The sequence below is a fragment of the Gracilinanus agilis genome, chromosome 6 (genome assembly GCF_016433145.1).
Source record: "Gracilinanus agilis isolate LMUSP501 chromosome 6, AgileGrace, whole genome shotgun sequence".
Lineage (NCBI taxonomy): Eukaryota > Metazoa > Chordata > Mammalia > Didelphimorphia > Didelphidae > Gracilinanus > Gracilinanus agilis.
This window is the reverse complement of record NC_058135.1, coordinates 30,104,444-30,130,065: the sequence shown is the minus strand read 5'-3', so window position 1 is coordinate 30,130,065 and position 25,622 is coordinate 30,104,444. Positions and strand designations below refer to the sequence as shown.

The 25,622-nt window shown below is 35.3% G+C and overlaps 1 protein-coding gene across 1 annotated transcript in view; it reads left to right on the top strand.

Moving 5' to 3' along the window:
• Window positions 1–25,622, top strand: part of MTHFD2L (methylenetetrahydrofolate dehydrogenase (NADP+ dependent) 2 like) — a 119,393-nt gene that overhangs the window by 12,153 nt on the left and 81,618 nt on the right. Inside the window, exons 3-5 of the mRNA XM_044680601.1 lie at window positions 1,936–2,088; window positions 5,971–6,078; window positions 14,729–14,821. Coding sequence (XP_044536536.1) covers window positions 1,936–2,088; window positions 5,971–6,078; window positions 14,729–14,821 — 354 coding nt within the window. The remainder of the gene's footprint in view (window positions 1–1,935; window positions 2,089–5,970; window positions 6,079–14,728; window positions 14,822–25,622) is intronic.

Sequence of the window (25,622 nt, the reverse complement as noted above, 5' to 3'; positions counted from 1 at the left end):
CTGTTTGCCTCCATTTCCTCATCTATAAAATGAGCTCAAGAAGGAAATGACAAATCACTCCAGTATCTTTGCCTAAAAAACTCCAAATGGGGTCAGAGTCAGGTGCAATTGAAAAACAACTGAACAATAATGATAACTGGCATGTATATATGCTTTAAGATTTGTAAAGACCTTTACAAATATAATTTTCATTTGCTCTTTATAACCACCTTGAGTTCAGGTGCATTTGTCTAAGGTCATCCAATTAGTATCTGAGGCCAGATTTGTACTCAGGTCTTCTTGACTCCAAGTTTAACATCCTATCCTCTGGGCCTCCTAGTTGTCTACCAACACACAAAATGAAATTAATTTATAGAAAGAAATACAAAATATTGAATTTAGAAATGCATGATTTATCTCCCACAAACAATGCTCTTTTAAAAACATGAGATTTTGCTACTGCTTTTTACATATTATTAAAATTTTAGGGGTAGCTTACTGGAGCAACAGATAGACCTAGAATCAGGAAGACCTGAGTTCAAATCCAGCCTCAGACACTTGGTAGCTATGTGATTCTGGGCAAGTTACTTAACTCTGTTTACTTCAATTTTCTCATCTGTAAAAATGAGCTAGAGGAAAAAAGGGCTAATTATTCTGGTATTTTTGACAAGAAAACTACAAATGGGGTCATGAAGAGTCTGATGCAATTGAAATGATTCAATCAATCTTAGTAATCTGTTACAAATTAATTCATTTGTCTTGGGTGGAGAATTACATACTTTAATAATCGCATTATAATAAATGCATTATATTTGTCTAAAAGCTAAAAGAATCAAGTTAGAGGGGGAAAGCTTGTAGGAAAAAAATGAAGTTTAGATTCAAGCTATGGTCTTTTGTAAAAAATGATTTGTTCAGGCTTATGATTTCATTAGTATATGGAACTCCCAGATAAGAAAACTCTCTTTACCATTGCAGGTTAGCACCTTCTCATCAACTTGGAGTTTTAGAGTGCTGCCTGAGGCACTAAGAGCTTGTCCAGGTTAACACAGCCAATATATGTCAAAAGCTAGACTTGATTGACTAGTATAGAATATATAATTAGCACAGGGATTTTAATACAACAGATGCAGCTTAATTTTGGCCCTTTCAGATATGTTGTTTTGTTGAGCTATTAGTAACATAAATTACTTAATGTAGAGTAATAATATTATGTTCTATATTTGTGCACCTACTGTTCGTTTTAGACTATGATGCATAGTTAACCTACATGTGAGTATTTCTGTACATTCGTGACAAATTATATTGGTCTCCTCCCATAATTAATTATTTTAGTAACAAGTAAATATATTTGGGGTTGCATTGTGCTAATGATTTATGAATATAAACTCTTAAAGCATTTTATTGGAATGAATAGATGCTTAGGATGATTCAAAGAATTCCTTAACATCTGTCCATCTGTCTCATCCTGGGCACTCAGAGTGCCTTACCAAACGCCTATTGATTGAAATTCATGATAATCTTCTGTAGTAGCAAAATTCTATTATAACCATCATGAGTAAGGTTGAGGTCCAGATCAATTATTCGCTTCCTTTGAGGTCAGAGAAATAATGTATCATTGACTGATTTCTTTTTGGCTACTAGATCAGCCTCTCTTGGCATTTGGATTTCCATAGTATCATAGAGTTTAGAGCTGGCAAGGACCCTAAAGACCATACAGTTCAAACTTTTAGTTGTACAGATATGAATTTGAGTTCCAGAAAAAGAAGAAACTTGCCCTATATCCCATATATATTGGGAAAAATATGATTAAAGAATATTTTGTCATTATTCTTTATGTTGTCAAAGAAGTGACCAAAAATGAAATGATTCATAAAACTCCCAAGAATAGCTTGAGCTTCTTTAAAATCTGATTTCTAGAATTCTTAAATGAATGAGCCAATTTTGAATCTCTTTCAGACCACATAGATGAACGGACGGTATGTAATGGAATTGCCCCTGGAAAAGATGTAGATGGATTTCATATTGTTAATGTTGGACGATTGTGTCTTGATCAGCATTCTCTGGTACCAGCCACTGCCTGTGCTGTTTGGGAGATAATAAAAAGAACAGGTAGGTAAGAAATTATCTGAGGGGTTTGGATAGAAATACTAAGCTGTTCACTGATTCCATTCACATTCACATTCCATTCACTTGGTAGATCAATAATTATTGAATGGATAAATGGGTAAGCCCTACTCACATATATGATTGATAGATGGTTTGCTGCTGGACTCCAGATTTAATGCTATTATCCTGAGAAGTAGAGGAAAATGGAAGCTTTGGAAAGTGCTCATCTGAAAGATATTTAGAGTAGTTTGATGCATCTGTGATTTTATCAGTGTAGCTATTCCCATCCGGACCTTCTCATCCTGTGCAATTCTTGTCCATTTCCCACCATTGTGCTGTATCATATATAAGAAACTTTCATTTAAATCTTTTGACATTTTGTGGATATAAGTAGAGTTCATTGACTATCCACTGATAAAAGTCTTTCTGGTTCTTTCTCAGACCATTGGTTTTTAAAAATATTCTCATAACTACATATATTTTTTCTTTTGTAACCCCCTGTATTGTATTTCTACATTTAAAAACATTGCTTTGAGGAGCACTTAGGTAGCTCAGTAGATAGAAAGCCAGGCCTGAAGATGGGAGGTCCTGGGTTCAAATCTATCCTCAAATACTTCCTAGTTTTGTGACCCTGCACGAATCACTTAATCCCCATTGCCTAACCCTTACTGCTCTTCTGACTTGAAACCCCTACTTAGTATTTATTCCAAGACAAAAAGTAAAGATAAAAAACAAAACAAAACAAAAACAGTACTTTGAGAAGGATTCCATAGATTTATGCAGACTCTCAAAAGCCCCATGACATTGAGAACCCCTGAAGTAATGCAAGTACAGACTATTATGAAGATTTTGTGAAAATAGGAAAATAGAATAGGCATGGGTTAATAATTATTGACTTTTCTTTTATGAACTTTTTGATACTTGATTTTTTGAAGGTATTTGGCATCTTCTTCTCTTTCCTATTACAAGAGGTTCCGCTCCAAAGTTGTGTTGTCTCCATTGACCAGAATTCTTTGTATATGCCTTTTCTTGTTCAAGTGTTCTTTCCATATTTCTTATTTTTAGTGCCATTTCTACATCCTCTTGTAGTATAAATGTTGTAATTCAAATGCCATAGATAGAGGAACACATTATTATAGAAATCTTGATGGATCTTCTTCACATTTATTTGCCCTCATCCCAGTTACATCCTTTGATATCTTCAGGCTGACTTAGGTTAATTGGCTTTTTAAATGAAACTTTGATGTAATACCACTCATAATCTTCTGCCACCCCCTTCCAACATACTTTACTCAAAATGTTATGTACTAAAACAATATTGCCCTTGGCTGCTGTGTTTTCCAAGTATTTCCTGGCTAATGCAATTTCTAGGTTCTTTTGATCTCATTGTAATCTTTTATTTCCTTTTGAATAATGATTTCCAATTTTGCAGCATCAATAAATGTTTAACTAGGTCAAGTAGGAGTTGTTTTAATTGCATACTATATCTTCCTTTTTGTTGTCTTCAAATCTGGGATTGTTTTGATCTTTTCTCCATAGGCTGATAGTGTGTCTGTACACAGACAGCCAATATTTAAATGATTCTCACATTAATAATGGATCATTTTTATTCGTTAATGAATTTTATTTTATCATATTATTTGGCTGCTTACCATGTCCAAAATCTCTTGAATTTCTTCTTTAAATTATTCATGATAAATAGACATCAGACTCTTATATAACCTACAACTCTTTGGCCTTTTATCTATCTATCTATCTATCTATCTATCTATCTATCTATCTATCTATCTATCTATCTATCTATCTATCTTTCTATCTATCTACCTACCTACCTACCTACCTACCTACCTATCATCTGCTCACCTTTATATCCCTTGAGTCATATTTTCCAAGTAGTTTTCATCATACTTCCCTATTCTCACCTTTGCTCTGAAGTTTTGGTTATTAAAGTATATGTTGATTTAATTTGTGGAATCTTATTGAGTTCTGGGTAGAATGTCTTCCCCTCTCCCTCTGCAACAGACATTGGAACCTATTCAGACATTTTCAATCATGTCCAACTCTTCATGGCCCCATTGGGGGTTTTCTCAGCAAAGATACTAGACTGGTTTGAAATTCTCTTCTCTTGCTCATTTGACAGATGAGGAAACTGAGACAGAGTTAAATGACTTGCACGTAGTCACACAGTAGTAAGTATCTGAGACCATATTTGAACTCAGGAGGGTAAGCCTTTCTGATCCCAGGTCTGACACTGTGCCACCTAGCTACAATTATTTTCCCAGTGGTCTTTTTAACAAATGCTCATCATCATGGCTATAAAATATGACTTAGAATAATAGAAGGTATTAGAAAAAGAAAAAATATAAAGAATGCATGGAGAAGGCCAGGTAGGTGTCTCAGTGGACTGAGAGCCAGGGTCTTAGGTTCAAGTCTGGCCTCAGACAATTCCTAACTGTGTGACTCTGGGCCCATTGCCTAGCTCTTACCCCTCTTCTGCCTTGAAATCAATACACAGTATTGATTCTAAGATGGAAAATAAAGGTTTTAAAAAAAGAATACACTGAAAATATAGTAGACCAATAGCCTGATGTTCTCTTTGCTTTTGCACTCTCATCATCAAAAAGACACGGGGAAGAAGGCTTGGTTTTGAATCTTTGCTTTCATGACTTACTTTCTGTAGTCTTAGAGACTTCACATTTATGGTTATCCATTCCCTCATTTCTAAAAGGAGGGCATTGGACTAAATAAATCTTAGGGGTCCCTTCTGACTTTGCAAAGTACTTTACAAATAATCTCATTTGATCCTCCCAACCTCCCAACAAGTTGGGGAAGTAGGTGCTATTAATAACTTCATTTTACAGGTGAGGAAACTGAGGCTTAGAATATTTAAATGACTTGCCTAGAGTCACACAGTTAGTACAACACCAGAACAATATTCTTGTTCCAATAAGTTTCTGATCATATCATTAGAGAAATTTTGTTCTCCACACAAATCTTCTAAACTAAATATTTAAAAAAAATATTAACGATTTTTGATGCGATTTCCCCCCTAAAGGATGCTGCATATGTCCTTACCTTCTTAGAAAGAAAATCCTATACTTGGGTTTTAATGACTCAGAGTTATCATTATGAATATCAACTGTTACTCTTTGCTTTAATTCCATTATTAACTGTGGGACATAGGACAGTTTGTTTGCCTTTGGTCTAAATGACTCCAGACTTCTTCGTGGATTTTTTTGCTTTCTTTTCCCCTTTTTAGCCATTCTTCAGTGTACCAGCTTCTGATGATATCTAGCCTCCTCCTAATGTGCTATTCTATAATTTAAGAGTAAACAAAAATTTTATGAAAAAGACTGTTGGTTCTTAGAATTTTACAGTTGGAAAAGACTTTAGAGATGGTGTCACCAAACCTTTGTATTTTAGACTTGAGTAAAATGAGGGCCAGAGAAGTTGTCACACAGATGTTAAAGCCATGAGCTTAAAAGTTGGGCTTTGTGTCAGATATTCCCCTCTATAGTTCCTCCCCTACCCCAACCCTGCACCTTCACTTGACACAGGTTTGGGCTCAATATAATTAAGATTACTGGAATCAGGATAGTAGAGATTTTATAAGCCACTATAATACAATTCTCCAAGAAAATCAAGGTGATGAAATATAGCCTGCATGATAATTTGAAGCAAAGTGGGAAATCCTGAAATGGGCTACCTTCACCCTAATAGCATTAAAAAAATATAAACAAATATAATAAATATTACATTACAAAATTGTTGGAGAATAATCATTTAATTTATGGCTTTGGGGATTTTGGGGGACAGGACTTTCGGATGTTTAAGTTGCTTCTCATTGTTTTTTTTCTGAATTCAAATCCAACTTTGTATTTTAAGGAATTAAAACATTTGGGAAAAATGTGGTTGTGGTTGGAAGATCCAAGAATGTAGGAATGCCCATTACAATGCTTTTACACACTGATGGAGAGCATGAGAGACCTGGAGGTATGTCTTTGGATATCGTATTCAAGCAATCTTAATATTTTTCAAAATAGCCACACATAATCAGTTTTTTAAAATAAAATTGCATTCTTCTTTCTTTATATGAACTTAATGATTTACTTTGTGACTTACCTTTTGGTGCATGTGTAGACTCATTCAAATGGTAGGAAGAATCATAAAATTCATTTATAGGATGCTGAACAATTATAGATCACTTTACTTTATTTGACCCTTATTAAGTTATCAAGTTGGTAGAACAGTTATCACCCATTTTACAGATGTGAAAATTGAGGTTTGAAGAAGTAAACTGACTTTCTAGTGTCACACAGCTAACTGGTAGCACAGCCAGCTCTTGACCTCAAATCTGTTTTTAAGTCTGTGTTGTCTCTCTCTATTAAAATCCAATCTTCTTCAGCAAAAGGACTGTCTCAGTTTCGTATTTCTATCTCCAGTACCTAGCATGGTGTCTGAAACACTCATAATGCTTTATCACTTATTCAAAATAAATAGAAAAATATTTCAATGTATCTTGGAAGGACACTAACACTTGTGGGATGGGAAGTGTCAGGAAAGTCCTCATGTAGATGCCATCTGAGCTGCGTGAGCTTTGAAGGAAACTAGAGATGACAAGAGCCAGAAGTAAGGAGGGGGTACGTTCCAGACATGGGGGTAGAACATCTGTGTTCAAAGGTGTGGAGGCAGGAGATTGGATATATGTCTCGTGACGATATAATTGTGACTGATATTTCTATAGAGCATTTCTTATTATTGATAGTTTAGGGACAAGGAAATTATAACACAAAGATGTTAAATGACTTTCTCAGGCCCACACAGACTAGATAACTGAGCTGGAATTCAAGCCCAGGTCTTTAAACTCCAAATCTAAGATTATTTTCTGTTTTTGGGCTTCAGAATTTGAACTTTATCACTCATTAAATATCTATATCCATATGTACTCTATGCCCCTACCTATATTTGCATATATATCTTTGCATGTGTATGTGTGTATGTATGTATATGTATATATATTTGTATATATATATATAAATCATATGCTTGTATTTGTCAATGATAATTTAAAATTCTTCTTGAAGTTACTCTAGAAGGGTCCCTCAGGAAAATCATTGGAAGAAAGAGGGTTTTTGAAGGATCCATTCTGATGGTTAGTCTTCAAGATTTTCTTCCCAATTTCATTGCCTACCTCTAGCCTACATGGATGCACTTTATCTACCACACAGAGCATAATGAAGATGGACAAATTTATATAGTTCCTCCCAAGCTTTAAGTTCTTAGAATTTCACAATAAGACTTTTGGGACACCTTGTATATGTGTATGTGGATAGTTATAAGCCAATAGGTCTCTTTTCCCCCCTTCCACTGATAGTTCTCCACTCATATTGCTAAAGTATATTTTAAATAGGAAAATGTCATTCTTCCATTTATTCCATAAACATTTATCAAGCTCATAGCAAATTCACTTTGTTAGGCAATGGGCAAGGGGCTACAAAAATAAATTAGATATAGTGCTTGGCCTCAAATAGTTTACAATCTAGCAAGGGTGATAAAACTTATATTTATAGATATATAATATAGATATAGTGATATCTATAGTATATCTATATGTGACATAGATAAACCATATATAGATACATAGTATATGGCTTATGAACTAGACTTTAAGTTGTGCATAAAGTATCAAAAGAAATGGGGATGAGAAGACGACATTCTAGGCAGGGAGGGGGGGAATATGAACTAAAGCCCAGAGGGGTATGGAAGTAGTTTGTGGAATGAGTCATTTATCCAGGAGCACAGAAATCTCAAAATCAATTTTCTCACACTCAGATTTTATTTTCTCAAGTTAATAATGATACGATTATCATGGCTGACATTTATAGGTTACTTTAAAATGTCTGTCTATCCATCTATATCTGTCTATCTGTCTATCTATCTATCTATCTATCTATCTCATTTTTAACTACATTTAATACTAACAACAATTGTGTAAGGTAGGTACCACAGATGCTATTATCCCCATTTTGCAAATGAGAAAATTGGGGCTTAAGGTAAATGATCTGCTTATGGTCTCATAACTAATGAGCTTGTTAAGAGATGAGATTCACAGAATCTCAGTTAAATGTAACCTCAGAGGCCCTTTATTTCAGCCCATTATAATAGTCTCAGGCATCTGGTGATTGTCTAAAGACCTCTAGTGATGCAGTCTTCTTCCTAAGGCATCCCAAACCGTGCTTGGATAGTTCTCCATCCCTGGTGCCCTCCTTCCCTTCCTTCCTTCCTTCCTTCCTTCCTTCCTTCCTTCCTTCCTTCCTTCCTTCCTTCCTTCCTTCCTTCCTTCCTTCCTTCCTTTCTTTTCTTTTTCCCTTCCTTCCCTCTCTTCCTTCCTGCCCTATGCTTTTAAAATATTCTCATCTAGATCTGTGGTCATGACTTAGCAAACAAAGGAAATAATTACCATTTTTTATAACTCTTAGTCAGTGAAAATCGAACCTGTCTTTACTGTAGCAGCATAAACAGGCCACTATGATTCTATTGCCGGGGGTGGGGGGGTGGGGATGGTGGTGAGAAATGCTTTTATGTACTAAAGAGGTTTATAGAGGAAGCACGATTTAATTTCTGTTGCTAGAAACAAAACCAGTGTTTTACAAATGAGGCAAACCCAGGTGTTTCACCTCTGACAGATTTCCTAGGAAGGTGGTGACATGCCCAATTTACATAATAAATTGCTGAGAGCTGCTGAAAACCTGATCACATTTGGAAATTTTAGCTCTGCCTGAGCAGTAATTATATGCAGACCACAGATCTAGATGAGAATATTTTAAAAGCATAGGGAAGGAAAGGAGAGTGGACTCTGCATATGATCATTCAATGGCAGAAGTTCTCCATCCCCACAAATAAATGTCTAGTGAATGCACCACCTTGTCCTTTATTAATAATTGTAACAGTAACACAGATGTCAGTGGAGAAGTATTTCACATTTTCCATACACCTGCACGTTCTGCTTTGGCTTGGTTGGGGTAACTGTGCCTCTAGGTACACATCCGTTTCAGGGAGTGCACTGTCTCCTGGCTCTTGTCTTCATATAGTGAACAAATGATTACATTTTTTCTTTCCAAATGATAACTAGGTAGCCCTTCCAGTCTTTGGCTAAGTATCATCATTTCTTAATTCCAAAATAAAAAACTATTTAGGAAACTGTCAGCTACAAAGAGTCTACCAATAATAATTGATATATCTATATATAATCAGTCATTATTGACTGAAACAGATTGCATATATCATAAAGCAATAAAATATCTTATCATTTGAAAAGAACCTTATATTTTTTGACTCATTTCTATCTATTCTATCCCTAGGATGTGCTACCTTTTATTTTCCATAATCATAGCATACTAGAATTAGACCTTGAAGCTAAAGTCTCTTAGAGCCCACTGAGTCCAATCCTCTTATCTTACATGTGAGGAATCTAAAGCACAAAGAAGTTAACTGATGTTCCCAGGTTCTCATAGCTGGTAAATGCCTAGGGTAGGATATGAAACTGGGTTTTCTTTACTACAAGTCCTACTCCAAATTCTCTAAGCTATTCTACCCCTCTCCATAAGGATTAATGATGTGATTATAATTGATATTCATAGGAAAACTATGAAAAGAGTTTATATGTACAATTTTTGCAGAGGTAACATTCTAAGAAAGTGGCACTAAAGTAAATGAACACAGATGTTGATTTATTGAATCTATAAGAAATAGAGGGTTAGGTTTCAGCAACTTTTCCTAACTGAGTAATCATGATGTTTCATGATTACTCATAATCTCACAAAAGGTGGTATACAAATACAATTGGTAACATGCAGAACATCTTTCATCACTAGTAATTCCCTAGAATTCTGTGACCTTTTGTGCTGACATCTCAATTGAAAAATATTGATTTCAGATAATATTCACTTTTCATAACACATGAAATCTACAGCACCATTAACACTTTATAACAAATGCAATTCTTAAAACTAAAGCGTTTTTTTAACCCAAAATTTATCTTTGACCGTCAAATGGTGGTATAAGGATTTTGAACTATATAATGAATTGTTGATACATTAACACCAAACTTATGGGACAGACCCTGAGAACATTCTGGCACAAAGTTTAGCTAACACCTTCATTTTCTCAGTAAATAGCATCATTAACTTTACATACTTGAGCTTAGGAGCTTTGAGACCAAAGGGACTTGCACTAAACTTTAGGGACATAATTGCAACCTAAAACTTGAGCTTTAAAGGCAAACAATGAAAAATATGCAAAGAATGTCCTCAGAGCTCTTTCAGAGGTAGGGAGAATAAGAACCAACCCCTCCACAAACGTGTACACATTGTGCCTCTCATTTTTTTCTCCACTGTACATAGCCTCAAATGTGAAGAGCTGCCAATGCCAAATCATGTAAGAGTGGTGAAAGTTGAACACAAGAATGATGAGGACTGAGTGTGTGTATATATGTATCTATGTGTGTGTATATATATATATACACACACATACACACACATATATATATATATTTTGTTTGTGAATGTAGCATAATCATTGTATTTTGTGTTTATCTTTTATTCACAGTATCTCATTTTAGTGAGACAAGCTATTGGTTAGCTTAGAAAGATGCATTCATATTGAACTCCAATTGATGGTGAAACTTTCTCCCAAAGGAAATAATGAATGGACTTTTCCTTAGAGTAAATTTAAAAGGGTAGACAATTATCTCTTCAAGTGTGCTTCTTGGAAGGAGAAAGGCTTCAAGCCTTCCAGCTACTAAAAATGAGAGGTAGAGTTTAAACTCAGGTCTTCCTGATTCTAAGCAAAGTGTAGGACATAACTAGGGCATAATCATAGGATCCTAAATTTGTGGTTCTTCTTTACATATGAAGCTTTGTAGCTCTTCTTTATATATGTGATATATTTTCCTAAATAAGGAGACAAATATTTCTAAATGTGCTAAGAACTTGGGCTGAGAACTTTACAAATATCTCATTTGAGAAAGCTCTGCATCTCTATTTTCATTTACTTCAGTGTTAAAATGAATTAAGGGCTAGGCGATACTTTCATAAAATTTGCATTGAGGCATTTTGCTACTGACTTGGTATATGCTTGTGTCAAATAATTTCTATTTGCCTAGACACCCCACTTCTATACTCCACAAGGCGGGGGTCATATTTCAAAAAAAAATTCTGAAAAAACCATAATAGCTCCACGTACACTTGGGAAACTTGAGAAAGCTCTGTATCTCCATTTTCATCTAGATATTTTTTTCAGGGCAGCTTCCTGAGAAATAACCAAGTATTTCATGATTGGCTAAGTATCCTATTATACTTTTTAACCTCAAATGTTTTAATTTTTTGGTTTGTTTTTCTTATTTTTTTTCTTATGCACATTTTGATATATAAAGAATAATCAAAGAGCATTTTATGTGGAACTGTGAACTTCCATAGCATAAAGTTTTTTTTTTGTTGTTGTTGTTGTTTGTACTGACTCCAAGGCAGAAGAGCGGTAAGGGTAGGCAATGGGGGTCAAGTGACTTGCCCAGGGTCACACAGCTGAGAAGTGTCTGAGGCCAGATTTGAACCTTGGACCTCCCGTCTCTAGGCCTAGCTCTCAATCCACTGAGCTACCCAGCTGCCCCCTAGCATAAAGTTTTTAAAATATGTATTAAATCTTATCTTTGAATTGTTTTTCTGCTCTTTTCTGCATTTTTTAACATTTCATTAATGCTATTTTTTAATCTTTTTTTGTTGGGGGCATCTCTATCACTATCATTATTTACCAGCTCACCCAACTGAAACAAATAAAAGATCTATTACTCTTTGTCTCTCTTGGCAATGTCAATTTTGGCATTTTTGCCTTATCAGAAAACATGTTTATATTTCCTTTTTTAAAATTTCCTTAAGAATAACACATTTTTGTTCCAGCTCCTCATTTTAACTTTGTTTTTTTCTTTATTCTTTAAATGTGTTTCCTATAGAGTGGGGCTCTTATGCCCTTTCCTTCCTTTCTTTCTCCATATGTACAGCTACTGTTGCTCATGAGAGAGGATATGCACTGTAATAATAATTATTCAGCTCTTCTTAAAACAACTCAATTAAAGTAAATAGTGTACTTTTTATCCTCATTTAATAAATGAGGAAACAGATTTAGAGAGGAACCTGGTTCTTCTAATTGTATGGTCAGCAATCCTTCCACTTATGATTTTAAAAAAATCCTTAACTTTTAAGTATTAGTTCCAAGGCAGGAGATGGTAAGTGCTAGACAATTCAGTTTTAGTGACTTGCCAGGGTCATATAGCTAGGAAGTGTCTGAGGCTACTTTTGAACCCAGGACTTCCCATCTCTGGGCTTGGCTCTCTATTCATTGAACCATGTAGCTTCCCCTGATTTCAGTTATGATTAAAAGAGTAGATTCTAAATATAAAGGTGTTACTACAAAATTAAGACCTCGAATCAGAAATTTTATGTTGAATGAAAGCTTAGAGATCAGTTTATTTCACCTCTTCAGAACTATATAAAAAATGAACAAAAGCCAATTTTGATTTCCAAAATATATTGAAATAACAAATATTTTATTATTATAAATTGCCTAGAAAACATTCATAGATTTTACTTCCATTAGTACAGAGGTTCAAAACTTGGACCCATGAGCCTTTTTTTCTTCATTTTTAAACCAGGTTCAATATAATTGGCATCCATTGTGATCTGCTTCAGCCTCATGGATCTGATTAAACCTCAGGGATAGCAGAGAGAACTGAAGTTACCAATTTAGCCTAAAGCCAATAAACAACATATTTAGATGTGTCCTTGAGGTGAATTCCAAAGTTGTTGATGAGTGGCTTTGTAATGGATAAAGATACAAGCCCATCATTATCCAAGGAGCCTCCAGGAATAAAGTAAAAACATATAGGAGAAGCTAGTTGGCTAAGTGAAAAAATTCCCAGGAGATAAGAAATCCTGGGTTCAAATCTGGACTCAGAAACATCCTAGTTGTGTGACATTGGACACATTATTTAACCCCAATTGTCTCACATTGCCTTCTGCCTTGGAACCAATACTTAGTATGAATTCCAAGATGGAAGTAAGGGTTTATTTTACAAAAAAAGGATAAATGTAAAGGAGTTAGATTCTGTGGTTATTTGCCTTCTTGTGTAGAATAAAGCTTATACTTTATTATAGAGATGATAAAAAATACCTTTCTGCTTTCTTTGAAAAGGTAGGTGACAAAGAGCTTTAAAATTCTACATCCAGCAATATCCTTTGATCCAGCAATATTACTACTAGGTCTGTATTCCAAAGAGATAAATAGGGAAAAGGACCTATTGTACAAAAATATTTATAGTAGCTCATTTTGTAGTGGCAAAGAACTAGAAGCTGAGAAGGTTGTGCCTAAATTGGGGAATGACTGACCAAGATGTGACATTTGATTGTAATAGAATACTATTGGACTATAAGAAATGATGAGCAAGAAGACTTCCGAAAAACCTGGAAAGACTTACATGAAAATGATACAAAGAGAAGTGAACAGAACCAGAATATTGTACATAGTAACAGCAATATAGTTCAGTGAACAACTGTGAATGACTTATTCTCAGCAAAATGGTGATTCAAAAAACCCGCAAAACCTCAGAATGAAAAATACCATCTGCCTCCAGAGAAAGAAATGATGGCAATCTAAATGCAGACCAGAACATACTATATTTCACCTTCTTTCTTAATTTTTTCATTTGAGATCTCTTACGTACAATTAGTATTATGGAAAAATGTTTTATATGATTGCACATGTAAAATCTATATCACAGTGCTTATCATCTAAGACAGTGGGGAGGAGATAGAGAAAGGAAGGGAAGAAGAGAATTTGGAACTCAGAATTTTAAAAAAAGAATGTTAAAGTTTGTTTTTACATGTAATTGGGGAAAAATTAAAAATTGTTTTTAAAAAAGGTGAGAAAATCTGGGTGTGTTGGTTGATTAACTGAATTGCTTTCCCTCCCCTTCTCTGTTATTTGGGATGATGCCCTGATTGAGGAAGTAATGAAAGCTGTAAAAAAAACACAACAGATTTTAGCTATGGATACCTTGAACATTTGGACATTTAAAGGAACTTTTAAATATATTAAGATGCCATTCCCCATGTAGGAGAGGCAATACTAACTAGTAACTATCTTGCTTCATTCTTTTCTGTACTTTAAGAGGGAGGCGTTTTTTGCCACCCTGAAGATTCCTTTACAGGTCCTTTCTGGCTTGGTAGATACTCATCAGAAGTTGTTTTAGCCAAAATATTTATCACTATGGAACTTGTTTGGTAATAAACTTGTCTAAACGTAGTTAGGCTGGTCCTAGGATGACAGATACAGTTTCCACAAGCATTTCTTCCTAACTTAGTAATATCTTCAAGAAATTATATTCTATTATTATGGCCTGATAATTTGACATCATATCATATGAGGATGGACTTCATGAAAGAAACAGTTTTTTAGCATCCTAAAAAAGGACTGACTGATCTTTTCAAATGAATGTCTTAAAAGGAAATAGTTTCCCTGCTTGTAGTGTTGTGTATATAACAAAATGATCACAATTTGGTCAATATTAATGGGAGTTATACATTCATTTCAGGTGATGCAACAGTGACAATAACTCATAGGTATACTCCAGAAGAGCAACTGAAGATTCACACACAATTGGCTGATATTATCATAGTTGCTGCAGGTAAGACCACTGAAAGAAAATTCTGTACTCTGAATTTGGGGCATGAGCCTAGTGGAATCCATTCTATTAGTGAAAATAAAATTAATTCTAAGCATCTTCAGCTAAGATAAAATTCATATTGTTTTTGAAAACTTCTCTCTTAAGAAGCTATTTTGGAGTTTTAATTTAAAATATTCTTAAACCACAAGCACAATTCTCTAGTAAAGACTGAATAAAGGTTCAGAGATTAGTCTCAGAATAACAGTAATTATTTAAAATGTTAGTGCACTTTAGAGAACCATTTCCATGAATTCTTCTGTTGACCACTTCCTCCAAGGATTCTCCTTTCAGCCTGGTCCAAGGTGAACCTAAGAGTTCTGACCATTACATGAAGTTATCAAAATCTTCTTCCTTCTCCAATGAAGACCTTATGATGGAGGAGACTCCTCTTAAGTGAATCTATCAAGGGGTCTCTGAACTTATCATTAATTGTGTCCTCAAGAAATAGTATTACTTCATGAACTTTTAATGAATTTTTTCAAAGAAAGCAGTTATACCTTTGATTGTGGGGGGAAAGGAACGTGGTATTACATGTCAGCAAACTTTTTTGGTAAATGATCACATAGTAAATATTTCAGACTTTGTTGGCCAAGAGGTAAAATCTACATTATTATATAGGTATAACAAAAGAGAAAACTGATTTTCACAACATTTTTATTGATGAAATAAATAAAAGTTACTTGAAAATAAATTCAAAATGTAATAATTGAGCACAATTTTTAAAGTAATAGACATCTATTATTTAGAAGGGTGGAATTCTTTTTGAAGGGAGAGAATAGCTCATTTAACTGGGTCTCAAAGTTAGCATTCTCTATCATCAAAATCAATTGCAAATATTTATCTGTTAAAGATAAATGCTGATCCATTATGCGATTTTATGCAATAACAGTAGTTGGCATTTATATAGCACTATGTGCCAGATATTGTGCTAAGGAATATGGTTGACCTCTGATTTAATGCAATGCATTTGGAATTTGTAATTGGTATCTCGTTTGATCCTCACAACAACCTTTTAAGGTAGGTGCTATTATTATCCCCATATTTCAGATAAGGAAACTGAGGCAAACAGAAGTTGTGACTTGTGTAGGGTCACACAGCTAGTAAATATCTGAATTCAGATTTGAATGCAAGTCTCCAGGCCCAGTGCTCTATCTACTGTACCACTTAGCTACACTCCTATATTTCATATTTGAAAATGTCTTTTCATACAGAGAAGTGCTGTCAAATATTGATATCAGTTCATGAGCATATGATTTTAATTGAACATATTCATTGCTCAAAGCATTTGTAGAATTTGATTGGATTCTTGTCATATTTGTTTTTAGCTGTCGTTATATGGCACACTAATCACATCCTGTGGAAAGTTAGGTAGAAGCTCCCCCCAATTACACAGTTAAATGGATTTTAAATATGGACATTTCTTTTGTACCTCCATTGAAGTCCAAAAAGCATAGCTGGAACTATAGTTTGAGCTCAGAAAAATATATCTGCTACAACTTTGTTTAGGAATGAAGATACTGCTTCTTCCTTTAACTCAACATCACTGGAAGAATAGAAAGCAGCTTGCCTTGATCTAAATGTTAGTATTCATTGAATTGATTTAACTTTGGTATAAGTCTTACAGATAAGTGCTGTTTTGCCTAGTAATTTTAAGTTGAATTCATTAAGAAACATCAAACCTGAAGCAAAGGCTGATTTCCAAAGCCATTTGATGTTTGATTATCATGGTTCTCATTCAGAAAAATCTCAATTTCAGCCCTGAGCTCAAAAAAATCATATTAATTTTCCCTTTTCTTTTCTAGTTTTGAAATGGTGGCTATGCCTTGCCAATAAAAATAAATTAAATGCTGTTGCATGGTGACATATCTAGTAAACAAAATGTTATCGTTATAATGATGTCACTGTAATTTGTAATGTACTGAGCAGTAGGAAGGAATAAGAGTATTATCTATTCTCTATTACGATTCTTTAGCTTTGCCATTGTAGTGAGAAAGCAGCCATAGACAATGCCTAAGTGAATGACCGTGCCATGTCCCAATAAAATTTTACTTATGGAAGCCAAAATTTGAATTTCATACAATTTTTTCATGTGTCACAAACTATTATTCTGCTTTTAATAGTTTTTCAATAATCAGTAAAGATGTCAAAATCATTTTTAGCTGGTAGATTGCACAGAAACAAGTGGCAGGTCTGATTGGTCCATGAGCTCTAGTTGAATGACCTTTTATTTGGTGCAAGGCATTTGGAATTGATATTAAAGGACAGATAAGTGTTTTTTATTCAAGTTGGAGGAAGGGCTTTATCCTAAAATCCTAATAATATTATGTAATATATAACCTAAAGCGGTAGGAGATGGGGTGGAGTTTAGTGTGCTTTCATAGTCCTTAATCCTTGTTATTTATCAAGACATTGTCAATAGAATCATTTCAGCCCTAAAACCTTATAAATTAGGAAAAGTAGTGCCCTAGGAATCATATAAGGGTATGGCTAATTACTATTGACCATTAATAGATTGTAATTTAGCACATGAGCTTGATTGCATTCATGACCTCATATCAAATGGGTATTGGGATAATTTCTGGCTTATGTGACCTATGAGAGATAAGACTAGACATTGTCACCAATCCTTATGACTTTCATATATCTCCAAAATATAAATTATGTGCCATAGATAAAGCAATTTCAGCTGTCGTTTTTATCCTAGGACACCAAAAATGCAAAGAAAGTTAAAAACTCTACCTGTAGAGTAGGCTGCTTCCTAATCTCTAATATTAATAGAAGAGATGGCAAATTCCCAACCCCTAATTCAGAATCCCTTCACCACTACCACCTACCACCCTCCCAGTAGCAAGGCTGCCCAAGCAGATCACGATGGTTGCAACAGAACTCAGTTCTACACCCTGACACCAAACATCCTTCCAACCCTTTCCCCCATACACACACTCAGGGCTAAGGAAATCAATTTGTAAAATGGCAAAAAATCACTCAGGCTTAAGATATCAATCAAAAACTCTACAATGATGAGTAGTTGTAGCACTCTTTGCTATCACAGACCTCAGTGGTAATGGAAGGGAGGAGGGGGTTCGAGGTATGTGTCTGTTCCTGCAAAAGAACTCAACTCCCGACTCCCCCAATTCCCAGGGTTGCAGAGATATAAATTCCAATGGCAGAAATGTGCTCATATTGCGGTAACAGCAGCACTCTGGCACTTAGAAAACTGAGGAACAGAGGGAAGAATGTGCACGTGAGCTTGTGTGTGTGTGTGTGTGTGTGTGTGTGTGTGTGTGTGTGTGTGTGTGAACCACATTNTGTGTGTGTGTGTGTGTGTGTGTGTGTGTGTGTGTGTGTGTGTGTGTGTGTGTATGTGTGTGTGTGAACCACATTCCATTAATGTGGAGGGAAAGTGCTCTGCATCCAGCTGGGGCCAATTATTTTCCCCCAAATGTTACAGGGACCAGAGACTGGAGTTGGGGAACCATAAATTGTCCAGAATAAGCAGAAGCTGAGACACTTTGAGACTGAAATAGCTATCAAAAGTTTCCAAATCAGAAGTGAGTTAAAGAAGAAAATAAGGCAAAAGAGTTCAGGCATATATGAATAAATATTGTGAGACAAAGAAAAATGAATCATTATCTGACAAGAGAGAGGACCCCTGGACACTCAGAAGAGCATGGAACCACAACCGGATGTTCTAAATCAGTGATGGACAAACTACGGCCAGTGGGCCAGATGCGGCCCCCTGAAATGTTCTATCTGGCTGTGCTACATTATTTCTAATCTGATGAATACAATGAGTAGGATACAATACAGTGAAACTTCGAAAGAGTTGTCTTAGAAACAGACTGACAGAGGAGCATTTCCTTTCCTTTGGCCTCCTCTTTAAAAAATTTGCCCATCACTGGTCTAAATGGTTTAAAAAAGAAAAAAAGACTTGTGAAAGCAGAATTTATGGTCTTCAAAGAAGAAATAATTGGAAGAAAGGAAAAAGAAGAACCCCTTCAATCCCAAGTTGCAGCATGGATGTTAAGAAGAGGAGAAAGCTGTAAAGTAGCACTTTCAATTCCACATCTGATTTTCAACACTTTAATTATCCTCACAGTTCTTCTGTGACCTTACAGTAAATCTTACATTCCTTTTTTGGAATTACAGCCCAAGTATAGTATTCTGGTAATGGTCTGTAACCATGCATCTAAGTTGAATACAATTAAATAAAATAAAGTAATAAAATAACCACAGAGCTTAACGACCGTGAGAACCTGTGCTCCTAAATATAGCTGGGATTCTAGGGTACCAAGGATGCATTACATTTCTATGATCCCTTTTAGTTGTGAAAATTCCAGAAGCCCAAATCAATTCCCTTCACAGAAACCACCCTGATCAGAGAGAATGCTTTGAGTTATGGCCCTTGACATATCGCTACCACCAGAGGGCACCAATTAGGTGTGTAGAATATTGGCTACACCTTTGTCTTCCTCTTGGCCCCAAGATATTGTAAATGAAGACAATAGAAACCATTTGTCTTATGTATCCCTTTGTCTTAAGTCTCTAAACAAAAAGTATGACTAGGGATAAAAGAAGGCAGAAGAGCACTGAAAAAGAGCAATCTAACACAATTAATAGTGAGGGGAAGACCACTCACAAAGATTTGGAAAATTCAACAAAATAAGTGGATTGGCATATGTCATCTTCCTCTATGTTCTTTTGCAAAACCAGGCCATTTGCCAGCTCTGGTCTTTATAGGCAGCTTTTTTTTTTTTTTTTTTTTTTTTTAACTTTCATCCCCTGTTGGTTTATATTAAACTTGCAATTTAGCCAACCAATATTTTTTGGACGAACTGCAGATCTTGTCATTCGAATCCAAGAATAGGACTACATTTATCTCTAATGAATTTCATCATATTCAATTCAGCCCAACGCAAAAACCTGTCAGGTTCTTCTATTTAGCATTCAAAGGACTTCACAACTGGTTTCAAATGATCTTTACCACCTTATTGTATGTCACTCCCCTTTACTCATTCTACATTCCAGCCAAACTGGTCTTGGTGTTCCTCACACACAGTTGGGTGACAAACATTCCATCTCCTGTCTTTTCCCTATGCTTGGAATGCGCTCCCTCTTTGTTTCTGTCTCTCATTTCTTTCAAAGTTTAGCTCACATGATTCCTACTTCTTGAAACCTTTCCTGATCTCTCCTGGTGCTAGGACATGTCCCCTATTACTTTTTAAAACTTATTTTTATGGGGGGCAGCTGGGTAGCTCAGTGGATTGAGAGTCAGGCCTAGAGACAGGAGATCCTAGGTTCAAATCCGACCTCAGTCACTTCCCAGCTGTGTGATCCTGGGCAAGTCACTTGACCCCCATTGCCCACCCTTACCACTCTTCCACCTAGAAGCCAATACACAGAAGTTAAGGGTTTAAAAAATAAATAAATAAATAAAATTGTCATTAAAAAAAAACTTATTTTTATGTACATTCGTGTTAAATGTACCCATTATTTATATATGTCTGTAAGTATATATAAATAAAAATGATATTTTTGCTTTTGTTTTGTCATTTTTCAATTGTGTCCAATTCTTCTTGATAACATTTGGGATTTTCTTGGCAAAGTTACTGGAGTGGTTTACTGTTTTCTTCTCTGACTCATTTTACAGATGAGAAAACTGAGCCAAACAGGGTTAAGTGACTTGCCCAGGGTACCACAGCTAGTAAGTGTATGAGGTCAGACTTTAGTTCATATCTTCCTGACTCCTGGAGAAGGAAGTGGAAAACCACTTTAGGGATCTTTGCCAAGAAAACTCTAAATGAGGTTATGAAGAGTTGGACACAACTGAAAATGACTGATCAACAATATCTTCTTGACTTCAGGTCTGACCTTCTATCTCTACTCTACTTCCTAGATGCCTCATATAATATGTATACATATAAATAATGTGTATATATAGAATATGAATCATATAGAAATATTTATATATGTATAACTATGCATAAATATATAGTAGTATATTATACATAACAATATTTATACACTATTATATACATAAATATATAAATTACATGTATGAGTATGTATTATATTTAATATTATATTATAATATACTATAGATGCTATATTAACATGTTAATATATATGTATTCGTATATAATGGGAATATACATGTAGATAGCTATGATGAGAGAGTAAGAGAAGTTCTCTCATTATTTCCCTATTAGAGTGTGGGTTCCTTAAAAGTAGACACTGTCTTGAATTTTTCTATTTGTATGCCCAGAGCTTGGCACAAAGTGCTTATAAATACTTTTAAATTCTTTCCTTACTGATCATAGATATCAACTCCCATTTAGTCTTTTTTGTTCTATTGTTTCTTGTTTTCTTTCTGGGAGAGAATACAAGAAAGACTCAAGCAGCTCACATTTTTCTCTTTCTTTTTAAATCTTTACTACTAAGGATGGCTCACTGGGCAGAGAAAGGGGAGGAATACATTAGTAAATGGAGATGATATAAAACAAAAGCTGATGATTAAAAAAAGAAAAATGAACAACATAAGCAAAATTAATGAAATGTATTTATGGGAACTAAGAAAGAGGTTAGACAGGAAAGAGAAGAACCAGGACAGAGGAGCCAGAAGGAGGGAGTGATCAACATTGCCAAATGCTTCAGAGCAGTCAAATATGGATCACGACTGAGAAAAGACCATCATATATGTAGCATATAAATCCTCACTGGTAGCCTGAAAGATAGCAGCATCAGCTGAATTATGAGATTAGAAGCCAGATTGCAAAGAGTTGAGAAATAAGTAGGATGTGAACAAGTGGAATCAGTGAGTATAGAAGTGGTGACTAGGAGTTTAGCTGTGAAAGGGATGAGATACATGGAATTAACTTGAGAGAATGGTAGAATCAAATGAACTTTTTTCTTGAAATCTTATTGGTGGATGTTGATCAGGAGAGATTTCTTAATGATAGGGAAGAAAAGCCTGAAAATTAGGGACATAACGAGATCAAAGGGGCAACGTACCATACCGGAGGAGATAGGAGAAGATGGAATTAGGGGCATAAGTAAAGAATTGGTGTGTTTGCAAGGAGAAGGATCACCTTTTCCTTTGAGATACAACAAAGAAAGTGACAACAAGAAATACTGAAGAGATGATCTGGAGGACAGAGTTTGATGAGGTCCTCTGCCAAAAAGGAGGAAGGAGAGGTCATGTAAGTTGAATAAATATCAGAGAGAGAAGATGGAATATTTGTTGAGGAGAATGGACTGAAAAATTAATGAGAGAATAATCAAAAGGACTGATATTCAGCAGGGAGGAAGGGCCAAATTGAGATTACACGAAGTAAATTTACACTTAGGTCAACTGAATTGTGGGACTGCTTTCATCTCTTTTTAGCAAGCTACTTTTTAGGAGCAGAGAAAGCAGATGGTAGTTGTAATATAAGACTGGAATTTGAAAATACTTGTGACAAAAGGGCCTCAGGGGCAGTAATAGGTTGAGCTGATAGTTATGTTTAAGTTTTTGAAGGAAAGAAAATGAAGCCAGAACTGGGGATCTGCCTAGGAAGGTAGGAACTTGACTGGAGGTTGCAGTAAGGGCAGCTAATAGGTTTGTGAGGGATAAGCTTTAGGTGAATTGGAAAGACAGAAGATTATGGTTAGAGGACTTTCAGCATTATAGGTAGTGAAGATAGATACTTGTGGGTGATGATGAGAGTTGGGGGTGTTGTGGTAAAATTTTTAACAACAGGCTATCCAAAAATGCACTTTTAAGTGTAATCTGCATTGTTAATATTTTCTCCATTTCTTTTTAAGTCTAGATGATCAATAAAATAATAAATTAAGCTCTATTTTGTAGCATTTGCCAATTTTGGGGATACAAATGCTCACACTGAAAATTTAACAATCAATCAGGTATGGCCTAATTCAGCATTCTCCTGAATTACCATACCTGTGTAGAGCTATAGTGGAGTTAGGTGCAACTCATTAGAGTTGAGAAGCAAAGGAACTGAAAGAAAAACAAAATGGAAATTGAAGTGCACACGAATGAGAGTAAAAGTTGTGGAGAAGAGTGAGACTGTGAACCAGTTAATGGATTCCTCGAGGAAGAAGGGAGAATGACCCAGGGGTCAGTAGAGAATAGCCTTCTAGAAATAACTTGAGTAATATATCTGGCCAAAGTGAACCTCAAAGGAAGAAAGAGATTTCTGAGAAATGGTGGTTAATGGAGAGGAAGGGTAGAGTTTGTTAGAGACACAGTATAGAATGGACTGACATGGTGGAGATGAGGCCATTGGTAGTAGTAGCCAGAAGAGAATGGGGTTTCTCTGCTTATCCTGGGAATCAATCACAAGAATTTTGATTGGAGTTATAGGACATGGTAGATTGTTACAACCTTTATAATAAATAATGGTACTGATGACTTAATTGTTATTTCCCGAGGAAGAAGTAGGGGGTGGGAGATTCTTGGGCAGATGGGGAGTCTCTGGCCCTGCCTGAGAGTCAAAGGCAAGGGGTCTCCCTTTGGCTGGTTATAGAGAGGTGAGGCTGGTACTCATCCTTCAGTCATCTACCTGGCCAGCATAGCCCTGAGTGTATTTGAATGTTGGGCAGATTAACTTTCCCTGGGTGGCATGGTTGAAGATGGGGATTGGGGTTTAGGATGAGTGCACTCTGGAGAGTGTATGGTGACAAGGCTGTATCTTCCCACAAAATAATCCAAGTTGTGAGAAATAAATTAATTTAGGAATGGTTATCAAAGAAGGAGATAATGATCTCGAGTAATGTAACTGAAACAGGGAGGGTTGGATCATTGTCCTGACTTGATTGTCAGCATATATGGAAGCAATCATAACTAGGAGAAATAAGGATGAATAGAAGGAGTAAAATAGTGGTGTTTCAAGGAGATTGATAAAATGCCTAGAAGATGACCGAAGAATGTGATGATGAACTATTTTGAATTGTCTTTTACTAGGGGGTAGGTGGAGAAAAGAGATAGTAAAAGGAAACCAGTCATGATCATTTACTGAAGACCTGTACAAGAGCATCATTCAAAAATGTGAAAATTATTCTTTGAAGTATTCAAGTTTAACCAGGGCAAGAATTGTTAAATTAATCATCTACATTTTTTCCTTTCAGTGACTTCACATAATTTTTAAGAAAATTTCAGGACAGGATAGGATAAAGAAAATGGAATTATTGAAAAAGTCAATTTCAAATCTTGTCACTACCTGTATTACCTTGAAGAAGAAGTTGTTTACTTCTTAGGATTGAGTTTTGTTACCTGTGAAATGAAAGGACCTGATTCTATGATTTGAAGTCATTAAGAAGAATTGAGATGATATTATGAAATGGATAGAAAACCAGCCTGAAGAGACAATAAGTCTTGGATCCAGGTATTTCCTCTAACGCAGTGGTTCCCAAACTCTTTTGGCCTACTGCCCCCTTTCCAGAAAAAATATTACTTAGCTCCCTGGAAATTAATTTTTAAAAAAATTTTAATAGCAATTAATAGGAAAGATAAATGCACCTGTGGCCATCACCACTCCTCTGGATTTCTGCAGCACCCACCACGGGGTGGTAGTGCACACTTTGGGAATCACTGCTTTAATGTGTGCTCTTTGTATCACCTTAGTCAAGCCAAACTTCTCAGTGCTATAGGAAACTCTAGGAATTTCAAAGAAAGAGTTGACCTGCATTGGTCAAAGGAATTTTTTCATTGGGGAGTGTCCTAAATTAATAAAATCACAAGTCCAGCTCCCATTTCTTTCCCCCAAGGACACTGACCATGAGAATCTGAGGCTTCATCATATTACAAAATATGGACATAATAAAGCAAAGGAAGCATGCTGCCACGGGGATAAGGATACTAGACTTAGATTCATGGCAGAATCATTCTGATATTTGTTCTTTGCTCATATTGTTTCAGTTAGTGTTTTAGTTGACTCTTGTAGGTTATTTAAGTAAATCATCATTATCATCTGCAAAAAGTGATCATTTTGTTTCCTCTTTGTTTATGCTTATTCCTTTAATTTCTTTTTCTGATCATTGCTAAAGCACACATTTCTAATACTGCATTGAATAATAATGGTGTTAGTGGGCATTCTTGTTTTACTCCTGTTCTTATTGGAAAGGCATCTACCTTATCCCAATCAGAGATCATGCTAACCATTGGTTTTATAAAAATACTTTTTTCTTTCTTTTCTTAAAGCATGTTTTATAATTATGAGTGTATATTGGCAAGTAGATTTCCAAGTATTTATACAGTGTGTATTAATTTTCAATGGAATTTTTTCTTATCTCTTCCTGCTGCTTTTTGCTGGTGACAAACAGATGTAAATACTTTATGTGGAGAAATTCTGAGGGATTGCCATAATAGTTTGTAATGGCCCTCTAATTGGTCTTCATGCCTCTCAGTCTCTCTCCCCACCAATCCATGCTCCAAATAACCACCAAAGTAATATTTAATTTTTTCTCTTAAAAATTTTCATAGTTGCTCCTTTCTTATTATTACCTAACTATAACTTTCCAATACCTGTCAATCCCAATAGAACTCTCCATTGTAACAAATAATTACAACCAATAAAAATGCATTTCTCAATCTAATCTCTGGCTTAGGGACAGGAGGCAAACTTCCCCAGCATTTTCAGAATTCACATAGAATCTTAGTTCTGAAGTTTTTTTTCAATGTTTTTCTTGTTTTTTCTTTCTTCTTCTTCTTCTTCTTCTTCTTCTTCTTCTTCTTCTCCTCCTCCTCCTCCTCCTCCTCCTCCTC